Source organism: Hetaerina americana, unplaced genomic scaffold, assembly GCF_022747635.1.
Source record: "Hetaerina americana unplaced genomic scaffold, ioHetAmer1.1.p SCAF_121, whole genome shotgun sequence".
NCBI lineage: Eukaryota > Metazoa > Arthropoda > Insecta > Odonata > Calopterygidae > Hetaerina > Hetaerina americana.
The window spans coordinates 327,035-350,000 of NW_027286304.1; the positions used below are offsets into that span (position 1 = coordinate 327,035).

General features: G+C 41.1%; 1 protein-coding gene across 1 annotated transcript in view; it reads right to left on the reverse strand.

The window, feature by feature from the left end:
* Window positions 1-13,594: 13,594 nt before the first annotated feature.
* LOC139685935 (zinc finger protein 697-like) overlaps window positions 13,595-22,966 on the reverse strand; it is a 19,397-nt gene continuing 10,025 nt past the window's right edge. The window contains exons 4-6 of the mRNA XM_071583071.1: window positions 22,809-22,922; window positions 18,796-18,919; window positions 13,595-15,690 (exon numbers count right to left, since the gene is read on the reverse strand). Of these exons, the coding sequence (XP_071439172.1) occupies window positions 14,354-15,690; window positions 18,796-18,919; window positions 22,809-22,922 (1,575 nt within the window). The 3' untranslated portion in view covers window positions 13,595-14,353. The remainder of the gene's footprint in view (window positions 15,691-18,795; window positions 18,920-22,808; window positions 22,923-22,966) is intronic.

Genomic DNA, 22,966 nt, shown 5'->3' on the forward strand with positions numbered 1-22,966 from the left:
AAAAACGTGTGGACATTTGTCAGGAACTCCTGGATCGAGCCATAGCCGACCCAGATTTTCTTAAAATCATCGTAACCGGTGGCGAAACCTGGGTTTACGGTTATGATGTTGAGATAAAGGCCCAGTCTTCTCAGTGGTAAGCTCCTCATTCTCCGTGATCAAAAAATGCTCGCATGTCCCGGTCACATATAAAGGTCATACTGGTGTTTCCTCGATTGGCAAGGGCTGATTAATCACAAATACGTCCCTCAAGCTAAAACCGTCAATATAGATTTCTACTGAATGGTTATGAAGAGAATGACAGTCACAGTGAGCCGAAAGAGCCCGGACATGTGGAGAAACAGTGCATGGCGTTTCTACCACGATAACGCGCCGGATCACGCACGCTCTGATCGTGACAGAGTTTTACATCAGAACCGGAACATCCGTGATCCTGCAGCCACCCTATTCTCCAGACCTAGCTCCTTCAGAGTTTTTTGTTTCCAAAGTTAAAAATCAACCTTGAAAGGGCACCGATTCGACTCTGTTGCGGACATTAAAAGTAATTGTACGGCGGACCTGAAGAGGATCCCAAAGGCGGATTACCAGGAAGGGTTTACCAGGGAGAGCTGGATGAAGAAACGTTGGCAAAGGTGTGTCGCCAGCCAAGGCATGTACTTTGAGGGCGACTAGTTCGATTAAGCTCTGTATCCGTCGAAATAAACAAGTTATAAAATCAGTCCTGTCTTTTTTCACATCTATATCCATATACTAATAAATAGTAACCACTAATGAATACATGGAATCATAATTTTCTATGGCTATATCTACCGTAAGTATATAGAACACTTGAGTAGGGTGATTGAAATTAATTCCAAACAACAGAAGGATTAACTAAAATAAACAGTATTTACAAGCCAACACAATATGCCGCCTTATTGCTTCATCGCTATTATTTGTGAGTCGAAACGAGCCATAGGTTTGTGCTCACTTTTATTTGCTATATAAATTAACTTTCAGCTAATCCAATATAAAACAAATAAGAGAAAGAATGAAATAAAATTTTCTTGTTTCGTCTGCTTTACTTCGCTTTGTTATTATCGGCACTCAACTGTTTTAGCGGACACCCTCCAAGTCCTTTGGGAGTACCGCCAACATGGCGATTATTTCAATCCTGAATTGAGTTAAGTTCTTCGTAATTTAGAATTTTCTCAAGAAAATTCCCCATAAAGAAAAATATTGTGAGAATACAGTTGTATGCAACAATTTTTAAGCTAGAATTCTATAACATGGCGATAGAAAAAGGAAAAGCAAGGCTGCCAGGAAATTTATCGTATCATATATTTATACGTACGTGTATATAATACGATATACTCTACGTTTACGGGTAGTATTATATGTATTAGAATAAATGAAGTATATAAATAATATGTTTCTTCCTTTTCTCATGGAGTTAAGAGATGAAATAACTGTAGCAGTAGCAGATCTGTGTAAAATAGAATGCAATTAGAAAGGAATGCGTCCAGACTAATTTCTTTTTGCGAAACTCTTCTTTAAATTATTGTGTAAACAGGTTTGTAAATGTTTGAATTTTTTCCATTTTCATTTCACATAATGTGCATCGTCATTTTATTTCGATCATTTCAACATTTTCGTATAAATAATGCACCCATTTTCAATGGGAAAATACGATATTTTAAATTGATAACCATTTAGTTGTTACACACATCAACGTTTAGCCATTGTAGAATCCATAAAAAATCATCTTTGTCATCAATGATAGCTGAGAAAGTACATTTAAGTTTTGTAACTGCTAGGAATACCATGTATAACCTTTTTAACGTGCAGAGAAACGTGTACAAGATGGGTTCCCAGGGAGTTTACTGATGCTTGTGGAGACTCAAACGCTTTCCAGTAGTCTCAAGGCTTAAAGCAACGTAGTTAGATTGGAAATGATACTTTATCTGAAAGAATAGTGACTTGCGGCGGAGACTGGACCCATCTCTAAGATACTGAGAGATCCTAGAAGACAAAAGAATATTGAGTAATGACAACACAACAGCTCTCCCATTTGCAATCTTATACGAGGGTTGCTATTTATATTTTCAGCCTAATAATGAAAAGACAGTATTTCGTTTTTAAAAATGTCTTCACTGTTTTTTCGAAGTATTCTCCATGATAATCAATACACACTTATGCAATGAACTCAAATCAATTTCTGTAACACTTTTCCCACTCCGATTAAGGTGCCTTCAAAACATGGTTTTTGTATACATCAACGGCTTCTTCAGGTATCGCAATATTTTCTTGATAAACGGGAATAAAAATAAGTCTTATTTGGTGCTAAATGAGGACTGTACGGAGGATGGATGGACATATCAATTCGAATACGTTTTGGCCAGTTAAATAGGTAGTTAGTTGTTTCAACCACCAATCTGTGTGAGCTTGGATTGTTATGATGAAGAATAATCCTTCGTTGCCGCTTCTTTTTCCGTATTTCACCAATCACTTCTGGTAAAAAAATTCTCGTGTACCATTCAGAATTCACGGTTCTACGTTGCTCTAACGGTAAGGTTGCCTAATGTCCAGTTGTTCCGAAGAAACAGGCGATCAATGGCTTCAACGTGCTTCGCGCACGAATCATTTTTGTCGGATTTGGCTCGTCTTGGAAGACCAATACAGTGTATTGCTGTTTTGTTTCGGGCTCATACGCATAGATCCAAGGTTTGTCAACTGTTTAGATGTTATACACAGGTTTTGATGCACCGCGATTGTGTTATTTGAGCATTTCTTTGCACCAATTGACACACGAGACATCTTTTTGAGCTTTTTTCGAATTTTGCGGGATCCAACGCGAACAAATTTTTGTCACAACTAAGTATTCAATAATATCTTATTGATGCTAGTCATACTAATCCCCAAGGATGTCTCAATCTGACGATAGGTCACATGACGATCTTCCTTTACTAGTTCTTGCACAGCATCAATGTTTTCTGGTATAGCAACTGATTTCGGACGACGTTCACGACTTTCGTCGCTGCTCGAACGTCGGCCATGATGGAATTCGTTGTACAAACGTTTCACAGTGGCAAAGAATGGGGCTGCATCTTCAAAAGTGGAAGTAAGTTGATCGATGCACTCCTGTCTTGATAATCCAAGTCGAAAATCGTAAAAAAAATCATCGCATGAAAGTGTTCGCGAGTTGACTCCATTTCCTCGCTGTGACAAATTTCGAGTCACTGTAAACATCACAAATTATGAAAAAACGACAAAATGTTCTGAAGAAAGCTGGCTTTAAAAGGTTCAAGGCGCCTTAAGCACTTAGTGTTATCGATGTTCAAACAATAAATGGCCACCTTATTATACGAAGTGTACATGCCTCTTGGTGAACTGAAGTTTTGACGTGAAATAATGGAACAGAAGTCATCCCAAGGTTGCCAACTAACAGCCCATAAAGAAACGGCAATCCTCGTTTACGATGATGCAACCAGGGGGTGCTGACGATGGCCAGGCATTACTGTGCTTATCCCCTGATCGCGATCCCAATGGCATCAGGGAGCACCAGAATCATTCAACACCTATCCGATTGGACAACATATTATAGAAAACCAAAGTTTACGCTCAATGACGCCGCCAAGGTTCTTAAAACTAACCCAGCCGGCTCCCTCCTTATAAAATTAGACCTGACCGATGCATTTTGGCACATTCCTATCCAAATAGTACATAGGAACTTCTACGGTATATTCGTGAATAACGAATATTTTCGGCTTCCAATGGGTCATGCCCTCGCACCGGCGATTATGCAACGATGGTGTTACAGGAGATGTATCATAAATTTAATATGCTGATAATCGCCTTCTTGGACGACTGGCTATTCTTCTTCCCGCCGGGGTCTCCCCAGCCAGTCCAATTTCTCACAAAGGATTCAGACATACATCTTAATCTAAAAAAAGAGTATCATGACACTGGTAACCTCACTAAAATACCCAGGGGTTTTGATTGATACTACATCGATGCAATTATCTTTAACACAAAGCAGCCTGAAATGGGTAGAATGCATCATACAGGTCATCAAACGAAATAAGACTACAGGACATCCCAAAATGCGGTGGGATTCATCTCGTGGTGTGTTTATATTTTGAGCTTACCATACTTCCTAATGTCGGTCTTAGCCGGACAAGACGGATATCACGGAAATATGGCCATTTGAAAATTTGCTCCCAATTCATGAGGCCGAGGCCTTGGCGGCAGTAATGGCGGCTTTACATGCTGTAACTAGAATGTACCCAATGCACTAATTGTATTCCATACTGATAATGTGTACTACATTCTCTTTGTAAAGGTCAAGTATTTGTAAATATAAATGTAAAAACCTTGTATCTGAAACTAATAAAAGCAGTCAGAAGTTGTGACTTGGCGGTACATCTCTACGCTCGAGAATCCGGCTGACCGTCCGTCTCGGACCGTCCAACCTCCCTATGCCAATTCGGCCGTGGATTCCGCGGTCGGAAGGTCATGTAGGTGGGTTGTAGCCTGAGGTGGCAGTCGATCGAGAAACTTGGGAGTATGAGGTGTGCCGCTAGATCTCTCCTACATCCTATATGCTTGCATTGCTTGAGAAAAACGAAGATTCATTATTAGTTTTTATAATAATAGCATGTCTCTCTATTTATTGAATATGACCCTCATATCTTTGGAGTTTCCACAGGATAGAATTTTAATCATCAAAAAGTTTCGCGACACCGTAACAATGGTTTGAATGCTAGTGAAACAAGTTGACTGTGGAAATGCAAACCTATGGTAACGCGAAGTTATTTCGATTCTTCATTGTTAATTATAATGGGATCCCATTAAGTATCGCCCGGAACAATCGCTCAAGATACGTATGAACCAAAAACTGCTAAGAATAATTGAAAATCGGTGATTTGGACCCAGAATGTTCTACTGCCTACATGAAATACAAAGGTTTATATCTTTAGTCAATGGTGCTTGAATATGATGGTCGATTATATCACATTTGTTCACGTAATCACGCAATTAATAAAACTCAATACTGCGTATACCAGTGACATTCTATGTAAGGTATCTCATCATAAAACCAACATTTTTAAGTGCAAGAGCCACCTCGGTAAATTACTGCATTTTCCCAGTCTCGCAAAAATAAATCTGTCTTGAAGCTTTCTATTTTATACTGATCTGCTACTGCTAGTCATATTATCACGTAAATCCACGAGAAAAAGAAAAACGTACATAATTTCTATAATTCATTTATTCTAATACGTAGTACTTCTTTACTATAACACATAAAACTTCACGTATATGTAGAGTACGTCGTATTATATACACGTACCTAAACATATATGATAGCTAGATCAATCGAATTGACCGCCGATCCTAACAGAACGAAGTAAAGCAAACAGAACAAAAAAATTTCCATTTAGTTCATTCTCCTATCTGTTTTTTATATTTAATTTGCCGAAAGTTAATTTATATAGCAAATAAAAGTGAGTACAAACCCATGTCTAGTTTCGACTCACTAAGTATAGCGATGGAGCAATAAGGCGGCATATTGTGTTGGCTTGTAAATATTGTTAATTTTTTGATCCCTCTGTCGTTTGGAATTAATTTCAATCACCTGGTTCTAATCTCCTGTATACTTCTGGTATATACAGCCACAGGCAATCATGATTTCATGTATTCATTGGGTACTTACCATCTATTTGTGCATGGATATGGACGTATTTTTACAGAGAATATATAATATTTACGCCCACACACACACACACACACATATATATATATATATATATATATATATATATATATATATATATAATGTTTAACACTTAGCACTAGTGGACACAGACAAAAACACAGAAACACAAAAAAAAAGACTCACTACTTTTCGAATTTTCGGTGGTCGTTGCCACCTTTATCAAGGAAGAGAGGGACAGAACTGAAGGGAATACGACTTTATCAAGGAAGAGAGGGACAGAACTGAAGGGAATACGAGGGCTGGAACCTTCCCCTTCCATCCATCGCTCCAGCCCTCGTATTCCCTTCAGTTCTGTCCTTCTCTTCCTTGATAAAGGTGGCAACGACCACCGAAAATTCGAAAAATAGTGAGTCTCTTTTGTCTGTGTCCACTAGTGCTAAGTGTTATACATTATTATTTACGTCTGTGAGACTTTCAAAAAGAGTTATATATATATATATATATATATATATATATATATATATATATATATATATATATATATATATATATATATATATATATATATATATATATTTCCTGTCCAATATATATATATACGTATATACAGGGTTCGTCCGGAAAATAAGTGTACTGAGCTCAGGAAAAAAAATTTATTACACTTTTACATATCTTAAGCTAATATTCCTCAAAATAGGACCCTTGTGAGTCCATACACTTGTTCCAGCGGCGTTCCCATTCCTGGAACGCTCCCGCGAAGGCATCATCGGGAACCTCTCGAAGACACGTCGTCACGGCCTCTTTGACGGCGTCCAAAGTCCCGTATCGCGTTTCTTTCAAACTCCTCTTTATCTTCGGGAACAGAAAGAAGTCCGGTGGTGCCAAGTCCGGGCTGTAGGGCGGGTGCGGCAGCGTTGCCACGCCGTGATTGGCCAAGAAGTCCGACACGACAAGCGCAGTGTGAGACGGCGCATTGTCGTGATTCAGCCGCCAGATGTTTTTGATCGCTGGCCGGACGCGGGCGACTCGTGCACTATTGTTTTTGGCACATTAGCTTGCTCTGCTATCATCCGAACACTAAGACGACGATCAGAGTTCAGTACATCGCGAACTTTTCGCACATTTTCGTCGGTGAGTGTCGTTGATGGGCGTCCAGGCCGTGGTTCGTCGTCGACCGCCCTCAACGAACATCTTGTGCCACCGAAAGATCATGTTTCTGGACATGGCTGACTCCCCGTAAGCCTGGTTAATCATACCGACAGTTTCGGTAGACGATTTCCCAAGCTTTACCGCAAATTTGATGGAATAACGCTGCTCCAAAAACTTCGGCATCGCGTTCCGTGACGTGGGTCGAGCGTGGAGGTTCGCGTTAACAGAGCTCCTCACTACACCACAGCTCGGAGCCGACTGCCTTCTTCAGCGTCGCTTGCCAACATACCCCCCTCTAATCGCAGCCCGTCAGAGCGGTGCTGGGCGCGCCTGGAGCGGCGGGAAAAAATCAGTACACTTATTTTCCGGACGAACCCTGTAAACAATATGAGAAAACATAAACAGATCACTCACACGTTATTTCTTGATAATTTCGACGGAATTCAACTCCGTCTTCTTCAGAAGAAATTGAAGTAATGCTAATATATACATATATATATATATGTACATATGTATATGTGTACATATCAAACACATAATCCCACCATACAGCGAACAAATTTTCATTCACATGGAAATAGATATAAGGAAAACGGATAGGAACACCTATAAAGGACGAACACAATAGAGGTGGGGAAAGCGGAATCGAACGGATCATAAGATTAAAAATATTTCCTTGACCGGGACTCGAACACCGAATCTTTCCATTTTATTGTGTTCGTCCTTTATAATAAATACGTAAATATATATATATATATAATAAATAAATAAATATATTTCTTTATTTCGGATACCAGATCTTCCTGGGAAACCTGGGATATATATATATATGTATATATATATGTCGTGTGAAATTTACACATCAGGGCAGGGTTCCTTTCCCTGTGCTGGAATTGGTTTCCCAGGAAGATTTGGTATCCGAAAAATCACTTTATCTTGGGTGGAGCTGCAGGTGCCCAGAGTGCCTTGCCCGGGAATGGAACCCAGGGCTCTCCGGTCAGTGGTCCAATGCTTTACCCCCTGGACTACCGCGACCCATGTATATCCGTATATATACACATACGTGGGCTCTATACAAATTCATGATAACTACGAAGTTCTGGGTGCGCGTTATCAAACGGAAAATACGGCGATTCAATATTTTTCCTTGATGAGTTAACAGGAACACACATTGACGGGTTTCTTTCCATTCAAAGTATTTTTCGTGCCTTCTAACCTGAAAATTCAGGCTTCGTCATATGGGACTGGAAATACAGACCAAGGTGTGTCCAAAAAGTATCCGACCTACGTTTTTAATTACTATTTTTCTGATTGTGAGGGAGTTGTGCACTACAGATTTGCTCAGAGAGGTCAGACGATCAACAAAGAATATTTTTTCGAAGTTCTGAAAAGATTGCCGTGATCCCGTGAGAAGAAAATGACCGCGTGTCTCTGGTCAAGCGGTCTGGACTGGCTTCTTCACTACGATAACGCGCCAAGAGCATTCATCGAACCCTGTGCAGCAATTTTTGGCAAAACACTGGAGACTGTACAGCTTCGCCAACCTCCGTACAGTCCCGACATAGCTCACTTTGACTTTTGGATGCTACCAAAATTGAAAATGGCGCTCAAAGGAAAGTGGTTTGAGACGATTCAGAGTAATGCGATGCGCGAGCTGAAGGTAATTCCAAAATCTGCGCTCGAGGACTGCTTTAAGATGTGGAAGCACCGCTGGGAGCGTTTATTTCAATCAAATGGGCCAAAACTACTTCGAAGGATGTCACGGCCCGGATGACCATGAAGATTCGCACCAATGGGGAGAGATATGAACAATGGAGCTCGGATAGTTTTCTAATACATCGTATTTAAGTGTTTGACCCCCGAACGTAGAAGGGTGAAAAGAAATCAATTTTTTTTCAAAAAAGTCGGTCAGTTCCTTTTAAACTCTCCTGCTGACATATTCCTGATCCATCAAGAAAACATCTAATGACTTCTATGACAAAGAATAAAATGACGATAGCTGGTAAATTAACTTTTATTGTTCCCAATCATATTAATACATCAATTGTTTAATAATACTTTTGTATTACTACTTTGGATGAAAATTAGCATAACAGTTATACCACTGAGTAATGCTTCCTATATTAAATAATACTTCATTATAGTGACCACTTACCACCAAGAACCTTTGTGTATTTGTAAAATAAATAAAAAACATTGCAGTCATAAAAAAACCATAAACGCAGTAATCAACCCGAAGGTCAGTTTGGTATGGGTGATGGTACAGTTCTTTACCCAGTACGAAACCCGATGGCGTGTGAAATTCACAAATCAGGGTAGAGGGGCCAGTTCCTCCTTTCCCTGAGCCTGGTTATGGTTTCCCTGGAAGATCTGGTACCTGAAAAATCACTTAGCTTGGGTGGAGCTGCTCAAAGAGGCTTGCCCAGGAATTGAACCCGGGACCCTCCGGTCAGCAGTCCAATGCTCAACCCCCTGGACTACCGCAACCCATATTGTGGTTATAAAGGAAATAAATAAGCTTCTACTTATATAATTACAACACTGAAGATGAGGCAATGAACAATTAAATGATATGGAATCAAATTGGAAGTAATTGTAGTAATGGCAAAGAAAAATTTTATGACAGAATGTCAGTGTACAATAATTGTAGAATTGAATAAAAATGCTGTCCCAGAGAGCTGTTAATGTCGAATGGATTCTGGGTCACAAATAAAGTCAAAAGCACATACTCATGTCATCGCAATGTACATTTTCCCGCAATTTCCAACATTTCTATCACGTCCCGTGCAATTTTCAATTTCTCCAATGTGGAATACTGAATTTATACAATTTCGTTTTATTTTATACAGTACATAGCATCTCTAAGCGTGGGATTAAAGACATTTCCCATTCTGGAGCAGTTACTAATGTACATCAGCCTTTTATGAAGAAACTATCTCGATTTTGTTTCATACATTTATGCAAGAAGACAGGATAGAGCAAAAATTTGTATGACTATGATATTAGCGAAATATTAGCATAGCACTAGTGATCGAAATGTGAACTACTTGAAGCCACTCAATCTTACGTCTGCCAGGGAAACATTCATTCTGTGTAATAACAAACGTATTTGATGTACGAGGGCAGTTCAATAAGTACCCGTGTTTGACGACAAAGGCCATTCCTGAGGGAAGTTTATGTTATCATTGTGTGCTGCCATCTATCAAGCGACGGTGGAACAAATTTCAGACTGATTTAAAGGTTAGTTTGGATTTGGCAGGCATTTGAGTAGGACGTGTTTTTCGTGATTTTTGCTAAGATGGAGAAAGAGCAGTATCGTTCGGTAATTTGCTTTTTGTTTTATTTTGGATGGGAAGAAATGCGAGGAGATGAAAGCAAAGTTGGATGCTGTTGGATGGGGACACTTCAGGCCATCTATGACCACAGTTAGATGTTGGTTTGAAAAATTTAAACGTGGGCGAACATTTGTTTTTGATGAGGAGCGATCAGGACGCCAGACGGCAGACGTGGTTACCATTCCGGAAATCATTCAAAAAGTCCACGCCATGTTTCTCGCTGATCGACGAACGAAAGTGCGCGAAGTAACAGAGGCCGTGGGAGGTGTGTCGACCGGAACGGCAATTAATACTTTATTACATGATAAGTTGGCGATGAAAAAATTGTCAGCCCGATGGGTGCCGCGATTGCTCACGGTGGACAACCGGAGTTGTCGCCACCAAACTGCATGAACTACGTTATGAATTGCTGCTGCACCCCCCGTATTCTCCTGATCTGGCTGCCTGTGACTTTTTCTTATTCCCTAAAATGAGGGAAATGGCTCGTGGGAACAAAATTCAGCTCAAACGAGGAAGTTATCGCCAAGAGACAGAGTCGTATTTTGGAGAGAGTTCGACAAATCCTATTTTCCGGAGGGTTTAAAAAAATTGCTGGGACGTTGGGAGAAGTGTATCTTTCTAAAAGGGGACTATATTGAAAAAATTAAAAATATATTTTTGAAAAAATACTTTCTTCATTTCTAACACGGGTACTTATAGAACCACTGTCGTACTTCCAGGAGTTGGGTATGCAATTTTATAAAAATTGTGATTTAATCCACTTGCTGAAGATACTATTTTATTCGCACACATGTTTAAACAATGAGGAATGAACACAACTTCGAACCGAGCACGTAGAAGCAGGAACAACGCAAGAACATGTGTTGACTGACCACTGGGATGTTTACAACTGCTTCAACGCAACAGATACAACACTGATGGCCTCAGGAATGATATTATATAGGTATCGAAACTTGCACAATCCAATCAATACTACACCGAATAAAATAGAACTTTATTTCCTTCAAAACATTTTCCCTTTGGACACACTGTTTGCTCCTGCAGATCAGTTCCTATTTCCCCAAAAGTTGTGGTCGACCAGAAAACGACGCTGACTTGAAAATACTGACTAAGACATCAACAAAATTGTACCAAAGCAGTCTTAAAAGGTTATACTGAAAGAAAATGTTCCAGGCGGCATTGGTAAGCTTGGAATAACATTCTGGGTGTGATAACGGTAGCCAACGGCTATATTTTCAAGGCGATACAAGTATGATTAAACGGTAACTGATGAAATCAAGTATATATTTAAACAGTGTAATATTTTTCTTGAGAACAGACCTCGTATAGAAGGTTTAACTTGTAATTACAGGCACGAGCATTGGAATAGAAGGTTTATAGACATTCTTCTAATGAGTTTCTGTGTTGGTTTTCAATTTTGCTATCTGCACACGAATGGTGTGAGTGGCACCAGTTACGAGGGTGATCCCAGAAGTACCCGACCCAACAAAGAGAGAGGACGAAAATTTTTGGGAAAAAAAATGTATTATATTCTTTGATATAATCACCCTTAAGCTCAATACACACTTTTCCCAGCAATGTGCAATAAGTTCGATACCCTTTCGTATATAATAAGAAGTGTCTTGCTCCTCAAAATAGCCATTCTGTGCACTTGACATCATTTCTTCATGGTTGGAGAATCATTGACAAACAGAGACAATTTTTTTGAAGTTGGCGAACGGAAAATAATTCGGGGGAGGGTTAAGTTTGGCGAATAGGGTGCATATGGTTGCAATCAAAATTTAATTCGTGAATTTTGGTCTTCGTGATAACGGATTTGTGAGTAGGTGCATTGTCTTGGTGAAACAAAACTTTCTTCTTAGCCAAATGTGGCCGCTTTTGCTTGATTTCTTCGCTCAAACATTGCAATAGGTTTGCATAATACTCACCTTTGATAGTTTTCCTTTTTCCAAGAAAAATCAATGAAAATTATCCCACGTGTATCCCAGAAAATTGACGCAATGACTTTGCCTACAGATGAAACAGTCTTCGCCTTCTTTGGAGTCGGTTTTCCCCCTTTGAATCCATTGTTTTGATTGTTCTTTTGACTCGGGTGTGAAGTAATGGACCCATGTTTCATCCATGGTAATGAAACGGTGTTAAAATTCTGCTTTGTTGCTGTGAAACTTTGCTAAACACTCAATTGAAACATCTTCACGACACTGGTTTTGCTCAACTGTGAGCAAACATTGTCTTCGACTTCTTTGGAGCTTACTCTCCCTTTTGAATACATTGTTATAGATTCTTCAGTTCTCAATATATTTACATTAAATTAAGTTCCCTTTCAAAGTATTCCCCGTTGACCACAATGCACTTCTCCAAACAATGCTTCCATTGTTCCGAAACATTTCTGGAACTCATTTATCGGGATGTCCTTTAGAGGTCTTCTAGCGATTTTTGTTTCACCTCCTCCTCCACAGTGTCACAATGCTTTCCTTTCATGTCCCTTTTTTGAGTCTGGGGAACAAAAAGAAGTCACAGGACACTTTCCATTCATGTCCCTTTTTTGAGTCTGGGGAATGAAAAGAAGTCATAGGACACTTTCTTTTCATGTCCCTTTTGAGTCTGGGGAATGAAAAGAAGTCATAGGACGCTTTCCTTTCATGTCCCTTTTGAGTCTGGGGAACAAAAAGAAGTCACAGGACACTTTCCATTCATGTCCCTTTTTTGAGTCTGGGGAATGAAAAGAAGTCACAGGATGCTTTCCTTTCATGTCCATTTTGAGTCTGGGGAATGAAAAGAGGTCACAGGACGCTTTCCTTTCATGTCCCTTTTTTGAGTCTGGGGAATGAAAAGAAGTCATAGGACGCTTTCCTTTTATGTCCCTTTTGAGTCTGGGGAACGAAAAGAAGTCATAGGATGCTTTCTTTTCATGTCCCTTTTGAGTCTGGGGAATGAAAAGAAGTCATAGGATGATAGGATGCTTTCCTTTCATGTCCCTTTTGAGTCTGGGGAACGAAAAGAAGTCATAGGATGCTTTCCTTTCATGTCCCTTTTTTGAGTCTGGGGAACGAAAAGAAGTCACAGGACGCTTTCCTTTCATGTCCCTTTTGAGTCTGGGGAACGAAAATAAATCATAGGATGCTTTCCTTTCATGTCCCTTTTAAGTCTGGGGAATGAAAAGAAGTCATAGGATGCTTTCCTTTCATGGCCCTTTTGAGTCTGGGGAATGAAAAGAAGTCATAGGACGCTTTCCTTTTATGTCCCTTTTGAGTCTGGGGAACGAAAAGAAATCATAGGATGCTTTCCTTTCATGTCCCTTTTGAGTCTGGGGAACAAAAAGAAGTCACAGGATGCTTCCTTTCATGTCCCTTTTGAGTCTGGGGAACGAAAAGAAGTCACAGGGAGCTGAATCCGGTGAGTATGGCGGGTTGGCAATCGATGTCATGCCCTTTTTTATGAAAGAATGCATCACGGAGAAGGTGATATGAGCCGGCGCACTGTAATGATGGAAAAACCAGCCGCCTGTGTGCCAAAGATCTGCTCTAGAATCCTCTGAATTGAACTCCATGACACCCCAGACATCTCACAGAGTTGATCAATGGCTCTGCAACAGTCTTCACTAATGAGGGCATTGATTTTGTCGAAGTTTTCGTCAGTTCTTGATGTAGAAGGGCGGCCTGAATGGGGTTGGCAATTTCAATTGACATTTCACCATTTTTAAAACATGTAAACCACGCATAGACTCTGGTTTTGTTTAGGGCAGCTTCCCCATAAGCAGTCTTGAGCATTACAATAGTTTCTGCAGCCGATTTCACCAAAAGGAAACAAAATTTCACGGCAGCGCCTTGTTCTAGATAATCCGCCATCACGTTTTTACTGAAATGAAGGAAGTTGTTGTACTGAAACAGCTCTCAGGGACGGACCGATCCAGTCACGGTGACGGTGCTGCGATTACTGATGCAGGAGACGTGAGCCTGATGTCACGACTGGGCGAACAAAGACTTCCTCCACTCCCAGTCCCCACTGTAGCCCAATTTCCGTTACTTTTGTGTCCTCCCTCGTAGATTGGATACTATCTAATACAGCCATATTTTTCAAACGACTACCATCATCTCTAGGTCAGGCTGGGTGCCAATGGGACTCAACCTCGTACTATCTCTTGATGTCGTTTGAGTTTGTGCCAGTAGCTTTCCTACGGCTGACTCACCTCACAATCGTCCAACTCGCTGGCACTTTCACATTTGTGCGTACTCAAGTGTCTATTGAGGTAAGTCTTCGTAGGGAACCGCTTCGAACAAATCGAACACATGTGGGGCTTTTTTCCGTGGCGATACTTTATGTGACTCGTGAGATAACTTTTCCTCGTGAATGACTTTGAGCACAAATTGCAAGCATACGATTTGTCTCCCGTGTGTATCCTCGTGTGCAAAATAAGCGTACGTTTATGGGCAAATATTTTGGGGCAAAATTCGCACGAATATGGTTTGTCATTGGGAGTGTGAACTGACATATGTAAGGTGAGTTTATTCTTCGAGATGAAGGCTTTCGGACAAAGATGGCATGCATGCGGCCTGTCCCCACTGTGCAATCGCATGTGAACTGCATGGTAACTGCTAGTCGTGAAGGACTTTGAGCAAATCTCGCACATATAAGGTTTCTCACCCGTGTGAATTCGAATGTGCGCATTAAGACTGCTTCTCGTAATGAACGAAGAGGAACACTTATCGCAGGAATACGGTTTCCAACCGGTATGACCGTGCATATGCACGTTGAGGTTACCCCGTCGACCGAAAGCCTTGGAACAAATTCGGCATACGAACGGCTTGTCAGCCGTCGCCCCCGTGATCTGCTCAACGATTTGGCCCATTGGCGATGCTGACACAGCAGTGGACGCCACCGTGACGCTTCCATCATTGCTTTTATCACGAAACTGCTCCGAACCAACCACTCGGACGCCGTGATGTAACACACCATGGCGCTCATACTCAACTCTATCCTTGAACTTCATTTGACAAACACCGCACACAAGGAACCCAACACCGATATGCAGCGACATATGCTTTTGAATCGCCTTCTTAGTCAAGAACTCACTCCCGCACTGGTCACACTGAAACAACTGTTCCAACAACGAAGCACCATCAGTGGACACACGTGCACCCATGAAAGTGCCATTCCTCTGTTTCCCCCTCGGCACTCTGGTCGAACTAGGCCCTGCCGTTTCGGTGCTCCCCCCATCTGGTCCTTCCATCACAAACGAACGCGATTCCCCATCGTCATCGCACACAACCTTTGTAGAATAAGCACCAGATGGCTCCGGGTCTTGCGATGCACCGCTGGGGGTTGGCTCTACACTCAAACTCGGTTCGGCACAACTCAAAACTTGAGATTCCGAGCATCTTGAGTCACCGTGTTCCACTTGAGTAGGGGATGACAATTGGTCAGTGCGTCGGTGCTCAAAGACTGGCCCCGATTCCCGAGACAAGTTGTGCACCATCTTCTGGATACAACCCAGACTGGAATATTGATACCCTGCAAATTAAAATGAGCTCTCATTAATACAACCTGTAAAACCTAGTACATACAATAAATTCGTGAAGAAATGCAATCAGGCGACAATGACACGGACTATAGACCGACCAACTATTGGCAATAATTGCCTGATAATATTTGAGATGTTACATACACAAGTGAAAAGTACAATCTAAGAGCCGTTAATATTGAAGGTTTCCTTTATGGGTTTCAATTATTTTTAATAATAGATCGATTCTTCTTCTGGTGGTATCCCAGATCAACTGCTTACAATATTATGGCAAAGTATAATGCTTCGGAGAAGTCTGGGGAGGGTCTCACTAACCCGGCAAGGAAATCTCATGGCGAGGAAATGCATGTTTGCAAAGATTTAAGCACAGCACCCTGAAAATATATATATATATATTCTAAATCTTCAGATGAAGATGGATTGTTTACGTTGAAATATCAAGAAATAACGTGTGAGTGTTCTTCTTTTTTTGTGTTTCTATATTGTGTGTTACTGTGTATTGTACTATATATGTATATATATATATATACACACACACGAGGGTCATCCGGAAAGTAGTACCCGTTCGTGCCGCATGAAGTGCTGACGACGCGAGTAGCCGCTGGACGAGGTCAGATAGCTTCAGTGGTTTGTCTGCCTTCTCTGAGCCAAGTTGCGTGACGCTAGCATTGCCTGTGTTGTTTCTGTGATTGTTTACAATGTTTAAAAAAATTGAGAACGCCGCCAGTTGTGAAGTGAGGGCAGTGATTAAATTCCTCAATGCAAGAAACGTTCGCTCATGTGATATTCATCGCCAATTAAAGGAGGTGTATGGAGACAATGTAATGGATGAGTCGTCTGTTCGGCGGTGGTGTCGCAACTTCAACATGGGGAGGGGGAACACACACGACGATGAGCGTTCGGAGAGACCGTCTGTCATTACAGACCAACTGGTGAGCTCAGTTGACGAATTCGTGAGGAACGATCGGCGCGTCACAATTGATGACATCTGTGAGCATTTTCCCAATGTTTCTCGAACAATTGTTCATGAAATTGTTAAACACCATCTGCATTATGCAAAAATTTGTGCAAGATGGGTCCCTCGCGTATCTCAATGAGCTGGCGGCGAAGGACTATGCAGCAGGAATACAGAAACTTGTCACACGTTATGACAAATGCCTTAATTTGCTTGGAGATTATGTTGAGAAGTAGTTTAAAGTATCCTCTTTCAAATAAAATTTTTTATGTTTGTTAATATTTACTTTTGTCTTTTTATTTCACGAACGGGTACTACTTTCCGGATGACCCTAGTATATATATATATGTATGTATGTGTATATATATATATATATATATATATATATATATATATATGTATGTACGTATATATATATATATATATATGTGTGTGTATATATATATATATTTATATGTGTATATATATTAATATATATATACATAAACCATAAACACAGTAATCAACCCGAAGGTCGGTTTAGTAGGTGATGGTAGAGTTCACCCAGTACTAAGCCCTATTCGGCTATGAAATTCACATATCAGGGTAGAGGGGGCCAGTTCCTTTCCCTGTGCCGGTTATGGTTTCCCAGGAAGACCTGGTACCCGAAAAATCACTTTAGCTAGGGTGGAGCTGAAGGTGCCCAGAGTGCCTTGCCCGGGAATCGAACCCGGGACCCTCTGATCAGCAGTCCAACGCTCTACCCACTGGACTACTACGACCCGCGGTAGTCCAGTTCCTTTCCCTGTGCCGGATATGGTTTCCCAGGAAGACCTGGTACCCGAAAAATCACTTTAGCTTGGGTGGAGCCGCAGGTGCCCAGAGTGCCTTACCCGGGAATCGAACCCGGGACCCTCCGGTCAGCAGTCCAACGCTCTACCCATATATATATATATATATATATATATATATATATATAATCCCACTAATATATATACCCACTCCATGCCATCGAGCAAGATGCAAAACCTGCCCTATTTTCATCACTCCACCCCACTCCATCCCACCATTTAACTCTCTCCCGCCCTTCCCCTATTCCTCTTGCACTTCCAAGAATGTTGTTTATCTTCTTACCTGTAAACTCTGCCCGTCCTTTTACATAGGCCAATGTTCCACACCACTTAACATTAGGATTAATAACCACCGCGTCTCGTGCAATCCCTCCTCCCCGTCCGCGTGTCTCCCCATCCCTAAACATGCTTCCCATCATAATACCCCTTTCAACAAGTGTTACAATGTTTCCGTCCTAGCGTCCCTTCCCACATCCGATAACCCTATAGAATTAAAAACTCTTGAAATGGCATTCATTTATATCTGTATGGCCTATCAGCATCCGGGCCTCATTGTCGTTCACTGATGGCAGTGTCCTAAGATTGTTACTTTGTGGAAGCAAAGCATATCGGGGGGTGGACACTGTGTTTTTCCGAATGAGTTTTGGTGTACGTGGCCTTTGTTTTGACCTACGTGGTCTTTATCAATACTTTGTGGGTTGAAACATGAGTCTCGTATGTTGCAATAGTTGCGGTGAGCATTTTGTTCTATTTTCCGATTTTGTGTCAATTCCACCCCTTCCCTCTCCCTTTCCTCTCCCAAACCATTCCTTTCACCCCTCCTTCGCCTCCCGTTCTCCCCTTCCCCTGGCCTCCTTCCCTTTCTCTCGCACCCCTCACCTCAACAATTCCAGCAGTCATTACTTCTATATCTTCAGAGGAAGACGGATTGTTTCCGTCGAAATATCAAGAAAATACGTGTGAGTGTTCCTTTTTTTGTGTTTCTATATTGTGTGTTACTGTTTATTGTACTATATATATATATATATAAATATAAATATATATATATATATACATACAAATATATATATATATATATATATATATATATACATATTTATTTATTTATTTATATATACATACATACAAATGTATATATATATACATACATATATAAATACAAATGTATATATATACATACAAATATATATATATATATATATATATATATATATATATATATATATATATATATATATATATATATATATATATATATATATAATGCATTCTGAAATTAGCGTATTATGCCCCAGAGGACGGTTGCTTACCTTGTGCTTCAGAGGAGGCCTCCCCTGCTGGCTGTTCGACCTGGCCTTCAGACCACTCACCATCGCTGGCACCAGACGCATCATCAACGAGTCCCTGGGAGCCCCCAGTCCACTCCACGGGGGCCTGGCAGGATGGACAGACAGTCATTTAATAAGCAGGGGAGTTGGAGTACATGAGTCAACGTGACATTCCAGACTTTCTCTGGTTCACACATTGAAACAGCTCACTTAGGAAGTCATTGGAAACGAATTTAACTGCTCCCGATAACAAAAATGAGGGTAGGGTGAAAACTAAGGAACACATTCTTGTAGGCTATACAAACAAAATGAACTTCAGAAGCACTCCTGGTCTGGGTATGTGGAAGTACAGGGTTCGTCCGGAAAATAAGTGTACTGATTTTTTCCCGCCGCTCCAGGCGCGCCCAGCACCGCTCTGACGGGCTGCGATTGGAGGGGGGTATGTTGACAAGCGACGCTGAAAAAGGCAGTCGGCTCTGAGCTGTGGTGTAGTGAGGAGCTCTGTTAAAGCGAACCTCCACGCTCGACTCAAGTCATGGAACGCGATGCCGAAGTTTTTGGAGCAGCGTTATTCCATCAAATTTGCGGTAAAGCTTGGGAAATCGTCTACCGAAACTGTCGGTATGATTAACCAGGCTTACGGGGAGTCAGCCATGTCCAGAAACATGATCTTTCGGTGGCACAAGATGTTCGTGGAGGGCAGAGAAGAGGTCGACGACGAGTGTTTGAGAGGTTCCCGATGATGCCTTCGCGGGAGCGTTCCAGGAATGGGAACGCCGCTGGAACAAGTCTATCGACTCACAAAGGGTCCTATTTTGAGGAATATTAGCTTAAATTATGTAAAAGTGCAATAAATTTTTTTTCCTGAGCTCAGTACACTTATTTTCCGGACGAACCCTGTAACATTCCCCCTCAACCCACACGCTTAGGTCTGAGGTCATTACATTAATCATCCAGTGTAGTATTTTGTAGAAGCGGGTAAAGTATGGAGACGTGTTCTAGTGTGGGCTATATGTCAAGAATCCCAAGTATAAACAGCGTGACTATTAAAAAGTGACTCCTACTGAGATTAAAAACGTCGTTCAAAGGCTGTTTATGGTGACAATGCTGTTGATAGGTCCACTCTAAATCGATGGGTAGTAAAATTTCATGGTTACGAGACTGGGAAAGCCATAATTGGTGGATGAAACACACAGCGGACGTCCGATCACTGCCAAAGACGATAAACATCATGAACTCATGTATTTGTCATGTATTTGACTCAAAATGACTGGCAAATCAAATGGTAGAAAACATGAGGCATCCTATGAGGAGCATCCCTCTCAATGGCTGAGGGAAGTGGGTAGGTTTTGACAGTTCACAGACAATTATACAAAACGTTTTACGTATCTCTGAGGTCAAAGGAGGGTGTGGGGGATGTAAAGGGGTCTGTTACCCTCATTAGGGCAGGTATCGAGAAGTGGTAAGTTTGGCAGGGGGGAGTATGGGAGGTCATTCTCTTTGGAATGATTCCATAAAGTTACACCGGGAACCATCATGACTCTTGCTCTGAAAAAAAACCCCTGATGTGGACAACAAGCTGATCCCGGAGTTGTTCCCGCCAAACTGCATGAACTACGTGATGAATTGCTGCTGTACACCTCCCGTATTCCCCCGATCTGGCTGCCTGCGACCTTATCTTATTCCCTAACATGAAGAAATGGCTCGTGGGAATTAAAATTTAGCTCAAACTCGGAAGTTATCTCCGAGACAGAGTCGTATTTTGGAGAGAGTCTGACAAATCCTATTTTTTGGTGGGGTTGAAAAAATGGCCAGAGCGTTGGGAGAAGTGTATCCTTTTAATAAAGGGGACAATGTTGAAAAATAAAATGAAATATTTGTGAAAAAATTTCTAACACGGGTACTTATTGAACCACCCTCGTAGGTTTAAAAAAAGAACGCCTACTTACTTGAACTATAGTATAAAGTATCAGGAACTCATATTAAAGAATAAATATTTCTGTCACAAACATGTGATAAGATTCAAATCTTTACATTCCTTATACTTAAACAACTCATATTTAATTAGCAAACTGACAAATATCCTAATATTTTATTTCCCGAGACTATTAAGAGAAGAACACAAACAATTTCAACCCTGAGGATGGCTAAACCTTGACTTCCACATGGAAAAGGTTGATTCCCATTGGCCGCCAAGAAAGAGCCAATCAGAGAGCTCCCGGCCAGACAGCGTCTCCTATATACAGTGGCCAAATTGCAATGTAGATCACTTCGACCTGAGAATGCCGCCTCCAGGACTGGGGACGGAACAGTTGACCATCCCCTACGCAATGGTAATTCCCGGAAGAGGCATGGATTCAAATACGACAGGGATTTTTACACAGAAGTTCTACCATTTCATTCCCTTAAATAGAGTAACAACCATTAGAGACCTCGGGCATTTTAACTGACCACAAACTAAAGTACTCCGACCACATACAGACTGTAAAAATTGAAGCAATGTCCCTACTAGGCCATCTCTACTGCTTCACAGTCATTAAAGATCCAATATCACTCCATACGTACTTCTCCGCAATTGCCCTTCCCATAGTATATCATATTGCTCCCCCATTTGGTCCAACTCATCCCAGGAACTAATCTTAAAATCCCTCGATTGTATCTCTCACTTCTTTGCCAAAATATTCAAACACAGAGTCCTTACATTTATACATTAGATCCTTAAAATGCTGTTCTGTCTTCTTTATCCATTTATAGCCCCTAAAACCGCAGACTTAAAGTTGATTTTAAACTCCTCCACAACACCCTAAACTCGACTATTGACTGCCCTGAACTGCTCTCTCTTTCTTTCTTCAACTACAGGATACAAACTCAATCCACCCACACCCACTTAACAATTTTCCCTTGACCTACAGTACAGTACATTCTCTTTTCTTGAAGGGAAATAATCTTGAACCTTCCACAGGCAAGCATTATAATCGTATGGGCGAACAATACATCTAAATTTATTCCGAATTGTAATGAAATAAGGGTTGTATCGACAGCAGATGCAGCTGGTAGGTACACTATACACACCTGACATGTTCTGTCATGAATGACCAATGAGCGTGGCTGTAAAACCTATTCATTCTATGCGCATTCTTGACCAATCCGCACCCATTCCCTACTCCATCTCTGCTCCTATCCCTTGGATATCTAACGCCAAACGCTATACCTTTATTTCCCCTCTCCTCCCTTCTAAATTCACTCCCCCTCACACTCTCCATCCTTTCTATTTATCATGCAACGATTCCACCACCCAATCTCCCATCCCACCTCTAAACAAATTAAATTCTTCCCCCTGTCCAGATTCGGTTCTCACTGTTCATTGTTATGCTGTTATTATCTTTTGTCCTATTTCATATTTGTTATATATAACACTGTAAATTGGCACTATTGCTGTACATGAATAATGTTTTAAAATAAATAAATACACTATTTTTGACACATTGGCATCATTGTAGGAGGACCTTTTCCCGGCCCTGCTTAAGGCCTTTAGCCACCTCGAAACTTGTGAGCAGGAGAGAGAAGAGTCTACAAAGCTTCATGAATCAATTTATTACTCTCCTATCAAGAGATTAATTCAGTTTAGCATAAGGGTTAATGGTGCAACGTTGCTCGAGGGTTGATTCCATAATTTTTTCGACTTGATCGATGCACACAGGTTTACTCAGCTCAGAGAGCACTGAGACTGGTTTTGGGGCAAAGCTAAGAGTCTTCCCCACCTAATCAAAGTGGTTTTATGCCACTTCATTTCATTAAAATTCATTAATAGACATCTCCACTGAATGTTTCTGCTGTCAATTAAATAGTTGGTATATAGACAGTTACTCTAGTGTGAGGAGACATGTGTAGAGTGTTCTAGAGCAGTTGGAAGACGTAGACGAATGGTCAAGGGGGTCTCCTACTGTAGTGTGTGGCAGTGGGTGTCATGGGGATCCATTGACGTTGTCCCTTACCTCATCTCCGCCTTCTTCCAACTTGTGCTCAACAATTTCCAGGCATTCTTCCGGCAATCCTCTCGTCCCGCCCTCCTCATCCTCCGTGAATATCGCCTCCATCTTCACCTGAACCTGCCGAGAGAACAAAACACCTCTTTTAATCAACAGATTCAAGC